Here is a 13,166-nt window from a genome sequence, read left to right as displayed (position 1 = left end):
CATTTATTAATTCAGTTTAATGTGAATTGTTTGGGGAAGGTAGTGAAAGATTGTCAACCAAAAGAGCGCGTTGAAATTGTCGTGTATTTAATTCAAGAGGTAAGAGGAATCTCTAATTGGTAAGCGTGCGGGGATATGGTCACCTAAGATTTTTTAACTTTGTTATATTCAAATCCCGAAAGAAGATTCTTCTTTACCTAATAAATTTCATTAAATAAAGATAGGTATGTATGGGAGGTTCATCCAATCCATAATGAATGTAAGCAAAATGGATAACAAAACTATTGGTCCCATTCAACACCTGGGACCCCCCTTTTATGTTTATAATATTATGCATTCTCATAAGCTCATTACCCAAATTTTATTACGTCTAGAGTTGTCAAATATCCAGTTCCCCAAATTGTATACCAACAGCACACAAAACATGTGAGAATTAGTTACGTTGCTGCAACACAACTAACTACATTTACAATTCACACAACTTTTGCACACAACAAGTTCGTCCTTAATGCTTAACAAGGGCACAGCTAAGAGTATTGGTTTTGACACCAAATCCTATATTTGTATTGAATTTTTCACATAATGATATGTATAAGCTGTCTTATCTCAATCTAGAATTCATAAATTCATAATTCTGAATTCACCACCTAGAACAAATTTAAACAAAAACAAAATGATTTCAATACAAACCAACCATAACGAAGTCAAATGGTTCCTTTAAGCTACTAGTTGGAGAATTAAATGTTTTGGCTTGTTAAGCCATTAGCAGATTACAATCCAATTAGATCAAAATTGATGAAGTAGCAGTAGAGGTGGGACAGTCTCAGTCTTAATATGTAATTTGGAAATCCAAAAATCAAGATCAAATCAATCATGTGCTTCCCCCCCTTCCATGCATAAAAAGCAGAGCAAATGAAATATTTTAGTAAGTGTATCAATGTGGACATACTGCATTCTTTATTCATCACCCTTTCTCAATATCATGCCTAATTACTTTGTAGTCTTTACCAGCACTACATAATATCTTGGACACTATTGCATTTGTATACTGTTTATAAGCATCTATAAAGGTTCTCATTGTTCATTCTTACTACTGTAAGGTAAAACTGTAAAAAGTCTTTATATAAGCATTTATCCGCAAGATTGGATTTTTAATTTTTTTATATCAACAGAACTCATGAGGAGAGAATAGAAGAGACAGAGAGATGGGCAGTGAGAGAACCATGGATTTTTTTTAAAAAAATATAAAACCAAAAAAACAAAAGAGAAATCGACAGAGAAAGAGAGAGATGCACATTTTTTGCCCTAAAATTCTAATCTTTTTGTACAAAGAAAAACTATTCAACAAAAATAATTTTGAGGAAGCCCAACTCACCTTCTTCACCCTCCAAAGCTTCCATAATTCATTCAAAATCAACACTTTCCAAATTCACATCCTTTCCTTATTAACCAATCAAAGACTTAATCTTTTCCCTTGTAAAACCTGAATCAAGCTATTAGCATTCCTTCTAACTTTCTCATTATCATCTTCCAATAAGCCAATAGAAATCTCAAACACCCCTTCTCTTACAGCCAACACACGCATCCTTTCACTGTAGTTACACAACAAACTGATAGTCAAAAGAGCATATTGCACAGCTCTTGAAGATCCATTTTTCAAGAATTTTATCAAAACATCCAATAACCCACCAAATTTAATCATTTCTTGACGACCCTCTTTACATTTTGCTAACAATCCCAATACCTCAACAGCTCTTTCTAGTCCCGAATTAGCATTCTGAATCAGGATTGGAACAGCTCGATTTTCCACTGCTCGAACCCGATTATCAGGAAAAGAACACAGCGTGTAGAGAGCGGTGGCAGCTTCCTTTCTCTCTCTACCATTTCCACCCCAAAGCAACGAAATTAACCCCAGAATTGCATCTGGGTAAGCCCCAATTGTTGCCTTATTCACTTCCACCACCGCTAAACTCGTCAAAACAGTGGCGGCGACTGCCCTCGAGTCTCCAGCACCTCTCCGTAACGCCGAGACTACTTTCCCCACAACCCCTTCTGCCACCAACCCCACTTTGTTATCATCATCCAAGCTCAAATTCAACAACAAATGAAGCGCTTTCTCCTGCAAACCACCCGATTCATCATCCGAGTTAACGCAATTGAGAACAGCAGAAACAGCGCCTGACTCGGTGAGTTTCCTTCGGATCGCTGAGTCACGCTTGGAAAGCCTACTGAGTTGGTCAAGCGAGTTGAGCTTAGAATCCAAATTGGAAGAAGAAGAAGCAACAAGGGTTTGAATAAGGGATTGTGGATCAGGGTAAGATAGTGGTTTCGGGAAAGAGACGAGGGTATAATTGGAAATGAGACTACGAAGGGCATGATTAGGGATGAGAGCAACCGGGTCGGAAATGGGTAGCTTGGTAATCGGGCAAGTCCGGTGGCCGGAGTCGACCCATCGTTGGATTGAAGAGCGGTCAAAGGTGTGACCCGAAGAGAGAATAACCGGGTCGGACATAATCTCAAGGGAAATCGGGCACCGAAAATCGTCGGGGAACTGGGTTGAAGTTGCCATTTCTATTTTTGTTCTTTCTGAGAAATGGGGTTTCTGTTTTCTCTCTCTAGATTCTCTCTTTCTCTTTCTATATGTATCTATCTATCTATATATAAATATGGAAGTGTGTGTGTGTGTGTGTGGAGCTAAGAGAGGGTTTATGAGGTTTAGGTCAAGGAAAGGGTGTACACTTGTGAGGTGGAGGAGCTCACCTTGTGACATGCATCACTGTGTGAAATGACATTATTCTCCTTGAAAATGACATTTGTAATATATTAATCCACGTAATATCTTAAATAATCGTAAAACACTTAACTCAAAATGGGTAGCTGAAAATAATAATTAGGAAAACATATTGTAATTTGCTGGATAATGACAAGTTTGATATTTGCCGTTTGGGACTCTCAGCTAAATTGATTCAAAAAGATTTGTCGGTCACTTTTTCTCTAAAATAGGGAAATTGAATCTTATCCTTAATTCAGTTTCCTAAATTGTTTCATTAATTATCAAATTACGAAAAAATCCCCGTTCGATGAGAAGGGGTATTTTTGGAAGTGAAATTTAGTAGGGTAGTACCTTAACGGTCCCCTGATTAATATATCGCTCCTGTAGTCACGAGAAAGTGTAACCGTTACGAAAACTATATCAATTTTTACTGATTTACCCCTAGAGGTGGAACTGTTACAAGTCAACTTACATAAAAGTATACAATTAAAATATAAAGCATTTAAAAGTCCAATAACACAAAAACACGTCAATATAAAGAGTTGATGTTTCTTGACCACGTGAATTTCGTGATCCTCCGATGAGAAAGAGATATGTCCCAAATTAATTAACTTGATTAATCTGATTTAACACCTAAAATCTTTGGACCAAATTTTAGTATAACTAAAAGGTGTTCATAAAAATATACGAAGTAATTTTTCTATCACTATGAAATAATAGTAAGATTTCATGCCTTCCATCTTTTTCAGACCTCTACGGAATATATATAATAGGATAAATTATTAATACTTTGCAAGCATATATTTTCCAAATATGTAGAAGGGTACATACGCCTTTTAAGATGGCTATGGTACGCATAAAAGAAAACGACAAGAATAAACAAATGAATGGATATTGGAATTAAGAAAATTGAGAATGACATTGGTGGGTAAATGGGACCGTTTTTAAATTGTAATTTTTCTGTTATGACAAAATTAAAGCCTTCGTGACAACCTCTCATACTTGCCAAATGTCTGGATCGTTTTATAGTATATTCCTATCATCCCAAGTTGATAAGTGTTATAAAATTATTCATCAATTAAATGGTTTGTTTGTCCCATCATACAATATGTTATTTGGAAGCGCATGAAACTTTTTCTTAATCAGATTGGTGTTCGAGTCAACTCGTTTATCGTACTCTATTCGTTTTAATTTAATTGTGATATTTTAATTTGGTATGAAGTTTGTTGAGATTAAGTTAGCTTATCTAAACTTAAGTTTAGATAATGCTGAATGGCAGTTTTGTAAATTAAAGATTGGAGTTACTTAAGAATTAGCTGGTTAGTTAGCAATCTTCTAGATGATGTGAATTTGTTACTTATATGTATATATATATATATATGCAGTAGTGCAGTGAAATCAATCACAATTTTCATTTTTCAATTTATTCTTCTCTCAAACTTCTTCTTAGATATTTTCAAGTTCATCTTCTCTGAGCTCCTTCAATGGAGTTTTAGGTTGAATCTCAATTAATCTCAGCATTCTAACATAGTTTCAGAGCCGTGAAGGTTCATTCTCACAATCACTCATCTGGAATCTTCGAAATTTTCAGATTCTATCATAGATTTTCAGTATTGAAGTTCATCTAAGTTCAACTTAGATCTATCCGATTCCTCCATCACTATTTCATTCCTTCAACAATGGTTATAGATTCAACTGCTACAAATCAGACACCAGAAAATCATGCCTCGAACAATGCATTTTACATCCATCCATCAGAAAATGCAGGGACTTCGATAATTTCGATCGTTTTTGACGAATCCGGATACAGATCTTGAAAGCGAGGTGTACTTCGAGCTCTTTCAATGAAAAATAAAATTGGCTTCATAAATGGAAAAATCCCCAAACCAGCTGAGAATTCTCCTGAACTCACACAATAGGAACGATGTGACGACATGATAACTTGTTGGTTATTGAACTCTTTATCAAAGGACTTGAGCGATAGTCTACAATATGTCAATAACGCTAAGGAACTCTAGGATGAATTGGAAGACAGGTATGATCAAGCAAACAGAGAAAAATTATTTCAGCTTCAACAAGAAATTAACGATCACGCATAAGAAAATCTGAACATAATAGGATACAATAATATCAGAAAACTTTGGGAATAGCTCAGTGTCTGGACATAGGGGTGCGCGTTTGATATTCGGTTCGGTATTTTCAAAGTTCGGATTCGGTAATTCGGTAATCGGTAATTCAAAGTATATACCAAATACCGAACTTTCAAACTCCGGTTCAGTAATTCGATAATCGGTAAATCAAACTTTGGTTCGGTACGGTATTCGGTAATACCATATTTTTTTAATAGTTAATATACAATAAAAATTTATCCGCATTTAATATTTACATTAACCTAAAGAATACATATCTTAACTTACATTTTTATTACTACACCATAATTAAGTAATATATATATTTTAACTTGCCGAATATCGAAATTGCTCGTAAGCCACATTCTACGGAGGAGAAATGATACATCGTAAATAAAGAGAAAATAATTTATGAATCGATAGAGAATAAAAAAAATATTACAATGTAATAAAAATAATGAAAAAGAATGAAAACAAAAATCTCTAATATAGTATACATAATTTTTATACATATGTTTTTCTTTGATTTATCCAAAAACTCTACATCACTTCTCTAATGTGGGGTCACCAAGGACCCCTAGGACCGAGCTAAGCCCAAAAGATCCGTCGTGGCTAAGTTTAGGATGAGTTCGTATAAGGGTCGACTTTTGAAGGCCCTATCTTTTAAAGGGCGTCAATCTAAGTGGCCCACGACCTATCAAATTAAGGGTCGTCGAGTCTTCTTTCCAACGCCGCCAAGAACGTAAATTTTGGAGTTCCGAGTCAAAAGATATGACAATCCTAAGATGAACTAGCACGGCAGGAATTTCATTTTTGGCCTAGGCTGCAACTGCTGGGGAAATGGCCTTGACGCTGTAAGGGCGCGACGTGCCACTATCGCGCCAGAAACATGCCTCAGTAGTTTGGTCCTTACGCGCCACTAAAAGTTGTGCAGGATTTTTCAGGCCAAATTTCCAGAACCCAGAAAATTTGGCCTTGGCGCTGTAAGGGCGCGACGCGCCACTATCGCGCCAGAAACATGCCTCGATAGTTTGGTCTCTGGCGTGGCGCGCCACTACGAGGTGTGCAGGTTTTAGGCGTGTTTCAGCCTGGCGCTGCAATGGCGCGATGCGCCACTATCGCGCCAGGTGCATTTTTGCCTATTTTTCAGAACTTTTGAGAAGGGGCAATTTGGGAATTGCCCCAAATTATATATGTATCACCCTAGACTATTTTGGGATCATTTCTTCAGCCCCCACTCTCTCTCTAAAAGCCCTAGAAACCTCTTCTCTCTCTCTCTCTCTCCTTCTCTTCTTCTTCCTCTCCAAATCCTTCCCCAACAAGAAGAGTTCCAAGAGGTTCAAGGTTTGAGTTTCCATTGAAGACCCAACCACAAGGGTTTCTTCAAGTCTTCACTAAGGTATGTAAGGCTATCCAAAACATGGGTTGAGTCCACCCATGTGCCCTATTCTTGCTTTGAGGTTAGATGTTCATGAAAATGGAGTTTCTTGGCATGGTCTAAGTTTAAATGAGTTTTATCCCCTATTTATTTGATTCTATATGTATTGATGTTGTTGAGTTAAGAAGTTCCCAAAATGAGCCTCTATGTGAGTATGAGTTGATGAAAATGGGTTGTTAAATAAGTTCTATTGATCTTCTTGACTACGTAGATTTTGATAAAGGATGCTATTTTCTTAAAAATATTGCTTATTATAAAAATGTAAATTTAAAGTCTTGAAATTGTGATGAGTCTCAAAGATTTCTCATATGGATGGAGGAAATGATTGATTATATCTAGATGTTGCTATATATGTGCATTTAAATTTCTTTTGAAGATATGATTGAGATTGATCGGATAGTATAATTAGAAGAGATACGAGTGTGATAGAGTTGATGAGTTGACAAGGTTGTAATAAGACTTGTTGATGTGATTTGATTGAGTTGATTGGATGGAGTTTTATGAGCATTGAGTCTTGGGAGGAGTATCGAGCACCGAATTGGGCAAGAGTATAGTCCATAGTCAAACCCAATAACTGCATCGCCAAACGTAGGGGGGATGGAACCGTTAAAGCCGGATGCTTCCCTGAGAGATTTGTGCTGACATTATAGGACCTGGTTGGATTGGATCCATGATTTGTTGATTCGTTCATACCTTGGCAAAGTATGAACGGATGCAGCAACAACGTCGGTTTGTTGTACTTTCACTTGCTCATAAGTGATGGTTGTCGAATAAGAGAAACTCCTAAATAGGTCTTGATAGTACTCTGAATTAGATTGAGTTGAATTGTACGTGATTGGTCCCGTCTAAATCATATTATTGTTTAGACTTAGGACATTTGATTGAGTTGGTATTCCTCTAGAGTTGAGCTTCCGAGTTGATAAATTTTTCCTTAATGTTCGTTGCAGTCGGCCATTTTACATACTCGTACATTCCATGTACTGACGCCATTTGGCCTGCATCGTTTCATGATGCAGATACAGGTACTAGCGGTCATCAACCGGCGCTCCGTTGAAGATCCACATACGCTCCCAGCTAGTTGGTGAGTCCTCCTAGTTTCCGGGGGATGTTGAGCTTTCTTGTATAGTCTGTTGTCGTTTCTCTTATTTTGATTGTTGGTAGCCATGGACTTGTCATGGGCACCTCTTAGGCTTTGATAGAGGCTTCATAGACTGGAGTGTGGGGAGGTCGAACTATTATTTTGAGGAGTCTTATTTTATTGTCTTATTGGGTTGTAAATGTTTGGCCTTCGGCCCCCATATATATATATATATATGTATGTATGATCAGTATTTCATTATTTGAGTTTTTCGCTAAGAGAATACGATTGAATGAAGGTGTGACTAGACCAGGTGGTTCGCTCGGAGGTCAGAAATGGCCTTCGAGTGCTGGCTACGCCTAGGGTACCCTCCCGGGGCATGACAGAAAATTATGTGGATAAACAAATATATACTAGTTAATTAGCTAACATAGCTATAGTTTGAATTAATTACGGCTCACGACAAACATCTAGCTGTAATTACAGTTTGATTTTTGTATAATTTGCACGATTATACAAATGTTGTGCATTATTATACAAACGTTGTGCGCGAATATAGTTTGAGTTTTGTATAATTCGCGCGATTTATACAAATGCCGTGCGCGAATCGAATTGTATAGCAAAATATACACACACTACAAATTGTATAGGGAATTATACAAACGCTGTGTATGAATTGTCTAGTGAAATATACAAACACTATACAAAAACTGTAAATTGTATAGCGAATTATACAAACGTATACTAACGCTGCATGAATTATACAAACTCTGTTATAACTATAGTTACAAATTTTAATTAGTAAACTATAGTATGAAACATAATTAAGGTATATTTGAGTGACTATATGTGAAAATTCCTCTAAAAAAATCACCGAATATTTAAGAGATTAATTAGGAAAAAGTTTGTTAGTTGAGTCTATTCAGAATTCAGGCTTTGTTAAACTGTATTATCTACAAATGGTCCTAGTTAGGTTTGATGTTGAGTGATTTAACATTTCTTTAATCAGGGCATATTCCTGATAATGTGATATTCAAAACTTTTGAAAAGAAAGCACTTTAGTATCTCAATATAACCTAAAACAAATAAAAGCAGACATAGTTAACCCATCCAAGGAACATACTGTGTCTTGTTTATCTGATCTGAACTTTCCTATCTTAAGATGGAAGAAAGCAAGGTACCAATACATTATCCATTCATATCTATCTAGGTTAGCATTAATGGAAAAAAGTTCCATACCTAACGTGACAAACGTCTTCTCTGAAAAAGATAAACTCCAATTTAGTTGTAGCTAGCAAGGTCAAGAAAAGTACATGTAAGTAGCAGAAGATGCATGAACTTTTCTAATTAATTATAAAGTACTTTATAGACATTTTAGGCTAGTATGACATGTAAACAAGCAAATAAAACTAAAGTAAGATTATGGCAACTGAGAGTTCTCTTCCAACTATTGTCTTCTATATAGTATGCTTGCATACATTAGTTTAAGCTCTTTATAGAATATCAACCTTCCACTTGTTAATTACATCAGCAGCTGGAGGCATCAAGCGGAAAGTACCATCATCTCGTTTCAACCAGTCATTCTTCTAAGGTTCTGTCTGCAATTATATACTCAAGTTTTCCAGTGAACAAAACAACCACTGTTGATTCCAGTTACATGGGGATCGATCCATGCTCCATTGCCTCTTTGACTATCCTTCTGCCAACTTAATCTGAGATATGCGTTGAAGTTAAAATATTTTTAATGACATTAATCTATGAGCTTCTAATGAAAGCCTTAACCAGTCAGCATCAGTACCTCCGTTGACTAAGACTGTTGAGATAAAGCTGCATCATTAATGCATGAAGGTTTTTTTGCATTGTAGTAAAAATATGCTATCATTTGAACCAATTCATCAGCCGTACGAATGTCTGCACAGATTTATACATAACAATGAATTTAGCTGAAAAGATTACAATTAATTTATCAAACTAGTGAGGCAATATACAAGAAGTACCTTTTTCCCTGTACAGTATCCTGTTTCCTTGTAAGAACAATATCTGTGGACTTTCTTTAACTTTAAGCGCGTAGGCTAGATCCCTTTCAATATTAATGTCAATCTTCACAGTCTACACCAAGTAATTAGGGGAAAGATAAGATAAGAGGGTTTACTAATGGACAATGTAAGGATTAGTGATTATGTTTCACAAACCCGAGGAGGCAAGCGCTCTTTGGCACTCCAATACACCTTGGCTGCTTTCTCTAGCTCCTTAAGAGCTTTCCAGTTGTCACTAGCCCTGTGCAATTACAAATTGTCTCAGAGAACATAAAAGACTTGCATATTGCTTATAGAATATCCTCGAGGACTTCAATTTGTAAATGAAACAAGATTCACTTGCCGATTATATCTCTCAAAAACAAGAACAATGAGGGGACTGGGATGAAAAGCGAAGCTCTCCCACTCAAGACAATTGATTTCCTTCACCCAACAATCATCAGTCTCCCCCTCCCAATCGATCTCAACTCCATCTTCTCCTATAACATTTTTTATTGGATGCTTGTCAAAATACTCTGATGCTCTAATTCCCCATCCAACATCTGCATCTACAGGCCAATTTGGATCCTCCTCCTCAACAATCATTTTCTTTTCTTTCATATCCCCACTGCTGTCACCTTCATCATCACTACTTTCATCAGAATCAGTGTCATCATCAACCCTATCTTTGAGGATATTGTCGGCATCTTTCATCATTTCAGAGTTCTGCTCCCGGATAGAGACAAAAGTCTTTTCTAGTGAATCACGAACAAAATCCTCAACTGCAGCTGCTTCGCTCCTGCGACCACGCCTTGGCTTTTTAGGGATTGTTGTTGGGAAGATCTTGGCAGAATCTTTGTCTTCATTATGAGTAACTTTACTTTCCCGGGACCTTGTAGCTTTCCTAGGCCTTGAAGCAGAGTTATGCTTAGGATCAGACACATGTTCCTCTTCAGACTTTCTTGAAGTGGCAAAGCAAGTCAGACGTTTCAAAGGAGGCGGCAATAGGAAGTTAGGAAAAGAGCAAGAACTACACTGTTGCCTTGCTTTGAGTGCAGAGAGTGATGAAAGTGCACAAAAGTTAAGATTTAATGCAGAATGGACGACCATCTTCCCTTGCTTAAATACTTTGCTGGGAGGACCAATCAAAAATAAGAGCAAATTTTATCAAACATCTTAACATCCACACCACAGTCTTATGTACATGCTAATTACTAAAAGATAACAGAAAAAGAAGAATGACTAGCATTACATTCAAAGTGTAGTCAAATGTAGAATCCATAACATTGATGTTGAATTGTTGAGCACAGTACTAGCTCCGTTTAAGTTCCATTTAACAAAAATGTATCAAACTACGTCAACATCCACGGACACGAAGAACTAGTGTAGACGGTGATACTCCACATGGACGGGCTTAAAATCCTGTTTCTGGCTATGTTTAAAGGCTACATATTTTGAAGCATAGATGTTGAAACTTGAAAGTCTAATAAGCAAATAATCAAACATGTGGTGTGCATAGGTAATGAGACCATCCATACACTAACACTACAATCAAACAGTACATTAATTATGTTTATAACTTCATGTCTACAACAAAGAAACAGCTAAATCTCAATGAATCATAGAATCAAAGTTTGTATAAATAATTAATATTTCGCAAAGTACTTTGTTACGTTCTAAAATATACAAGCTTAGATAAACAAAGGACTACCTTAGAATGAAGAAGCTTAATTTGAATAATCGTTTGTCCAGTCGCTACTTGTTCTAATCCTATAACAAATAGCTTTATTTTGAGGGATGGGAGAGGAGAGCAAATAATTTACTTGAAAGAAGAGCCAATATTTTTTTAGCCACTTTTTAGACTTTCGAAAGAAAAAGAAAGGAAGTTTAGAATTTTAAACCAAACAATAACAAATCTTCCTGACCCAAATATAACGATGAAATACATACCCCACTGGCCATGTCATGTCTTTGAGAACTGACAAAATCCTACTATGTAAAATTTGAAACTGTTAACTAAGGAATATGGTTAAGCAAGCGATTATGGTTAGAGAAACTAACTAAGTTTGTTAGAAGGTAATTAGAGTTAGTTAAAGAGGAATCGTTCACCACAGCTTATAAATACTCTTCTGTACACATGTAAATGATGAGCTATGATATTCTAATCATGTAACTACTTTCTCTCTAATACATCTCTCAACTTCTCTCATTTTCTTCTCTACTAATTTCGTGTTCTTCAAGCTCCTTTAATGGAGTTATTATGGTATCAGAGCCTTGTTGTATCTTAGGCTAGATAAACACTGTGAAATTCGAGTTCTGTTGTGCTAAGAGTGCTTAGATTCAGAGCAGAGCAGTAGCTGAATCATGAATAAACATCCAATTAGAAGATCAAGGTTCAAAGATGGAAGCAATGGCAAACACAACTGGAGTTGAATCTGGATCGTTGGAAACTAGCAATCCAAACTCAAATACAACATATACAACTACTGGAACAACCACCTATACAGTTTCAGTTATAGACCGTAACCATCCGCTATATCTACAATCTAATGACACTCCAGGTAGCTCCTTAATTTCTCTACAACTTACTGGTTCAGACAATTATGCAATTTGGAGTAGATCCATGTGTATTGGCCTCTTAGGTAAAAGTAAACTAGGTTTTGTTGATGGTAGATCTCCAAAATCTCAATTCGCACCTGAGTTCTTTGATATTTGGGAGAACTGTAATGCTATACTTTTATCCTGGATTATGAATCTTGTACGACCAGGTTTACTTAGTAGTATAGTATATGGTGGTGATGCTTACCAAGTTTGATGTGATCTGAAGGAGAGATTTGACAAAATTAATGCCGCACATGTATTTCAACTTCACAAAGATATTCACAGTGTTAGTAAAGGAACTATGTCTGTTACAGACTACTACACTACTCTTAAAAGTTTGTGGAATGAATTTGATTCTATTATGCCTTTTCTAGTGTGCTCAGGTGATGAATCTAGAAAATTCAAGGAACACTATGAGTATCAAATACTGCTTCAGCTTCTAATGGAATTGAATGAGTCATATTCAGCTGCTAGAGGTCAAATCCTGTTACAAACTCCTACTCCTAACCTAAACAAAGCCTTCTCCTTTATCATAGGCCATGAGAGTCAAAGGAATTTGGTACATAATAGTCAAGACAATTCTCTTTCTATAGTTGTTGAAAGCATAACTTTTTTTAGTTAGAAAGGAGGAGGTGCTACTGCTCATAGTGGAGGTATTTTTGGACATCAATTAGGAGGTGATGGTAATCCAGCAAGGGGACATTATGATACTCAGTATAAGCCATAGAAACCACAAAAACCTCTGCTTGTGTGTAAAGTGTGTGGTTATAGAGGACACACTAAGGAATAGTGCTTCAAAGTTAAGGGTTATCCTGTTGGCTGGAAGTCAAAAAAGAAAGGTGGAAACACCAACACTAGTTCCTATGCAAATCAAGTTGACGTTACTCAGCCTGCACATAGTGGTAATGCTACTATAAGTCTGAATCCACCAGCTCCAGCAGTTTTCTTTACACAAGATCAGTATCATTAGATCATGCAGATGCTGTCTAAAGGAAGTAAAAATGCAGAAGAGCATTCAGCCAAAGCAGCTACTGTAGGTAGTACTTTATCTACCTTATCCTCTAAATATGTTGATAAAGATTAGATTATTGATACTGGTGCCACTGATCATATAACAACTAGACTTGATATG

General features: G+C 36.4%; 2 protein-coding genes across 2 annotated transcripts; both read right to left on the bottom strand.

Annotated features, from left to right (window-relative positions):
- Positions 1 to 1,208: 1,208 nt before the first annotated feature.
- LOC129874735 (U-box domain-containing protein 8) lies at positions 1,209 to 2,712 on the bottom strand. Its single transcript, XM_055950077.1, has one exon. It carries the CDS (start codon positions 2,567 to 2,569, stop codon positions 1,454 to 1,456), a length of 1,116 nt encoding a protein of 371 aa, XP_055806052.1. The 5' UTR covers positions 2,570 to 2,712; the 3' UTR covers positions 1,209 to 1,453.
- Positions 2,713 to 8,734: 6,022 nt separating this feature from the next.
- Positions 8,735 to 11,338, bottom strand: LOC129874974 (thioredoxin-like fold domain-containing protein MRL7 homolog, chloroplastic). Its single transcript, XM_055950384.1, has 6 exons — positions 11,145 to 11,338; positions 9,798 to 10,565; positions 9,611 to 9,695; positions 9,416 to 9,527; positions 9,217 to 9,329; positions 8,735 to 9,130 (listed from the first exon to the last, which is right to left on the bottom strand). Exons 2-5 carry the CDS (start codon positions 10,541 to 10,543, stop codon positions 9,226 to 9,228), a joined length of 1,047 nt encoding a protein of 348 aa, XP_055806359.1. The 5' UTR covers positions 10,544 to 10,565; positions 11,145 to 11,338; the 3' UTR covers positions 8,735 to 9,130; positions 9,217 to 9,225.
- Positions 11,339 to 13,166: the final 1,828 nt, after the last annotated feature.

The sequence above is a fragment of the Solanum dulcamara genome, chromosome 11 (genome assembly GCF_947179165.1).
Source record: "Solanum dulcamara chromosome 11, daSolDulc1.2, whole genome shotgun sequence".
Taxonomy (NCBI): Eukaryota; Viridiplantae; Streptophyta; class Magnoliopsida; order Solanales; family Solanaceae; genus Solanum; species Solanum dulcamara.
The sequence above is the reverse complement of the archived record's forward strand: the minus strand, read 5'-3'. Positions and strand labels throughout refer to the sequence as shown.

Bases quoted from the DNA above. Each gene is read 5' to 3' on its own strand.
- LOC129874735 (XM_055950077.1), bottom strand. From the start codon at position 2,569: ATGGCAACTTCAACCCAGTTCCCCGACGATTTTCGGTGCCCGATTTCC.
- LOC129874974 (XM_055950384.1), bottom strand. From the start codon at position 10,543: ATGGTCGTCCATTCTGCATTAAATCTTAACTTTTGTGCACTTTCATCA. The intron at 9,528-9,610 runs GTTTGTGAAACA...TACTTGGTGTAG, and splicing joins AAGAGCGCTTGCCTCCTCGG to ACTGTGAAGATTGACATTAA. The intron at 9,330-9,415 runs GTACTTCTTGTA...AAATCTGTGCAG, and splicing joins GATACTGTACAGGGAAAAAG to ACATTCGTACGGCTGATGAA.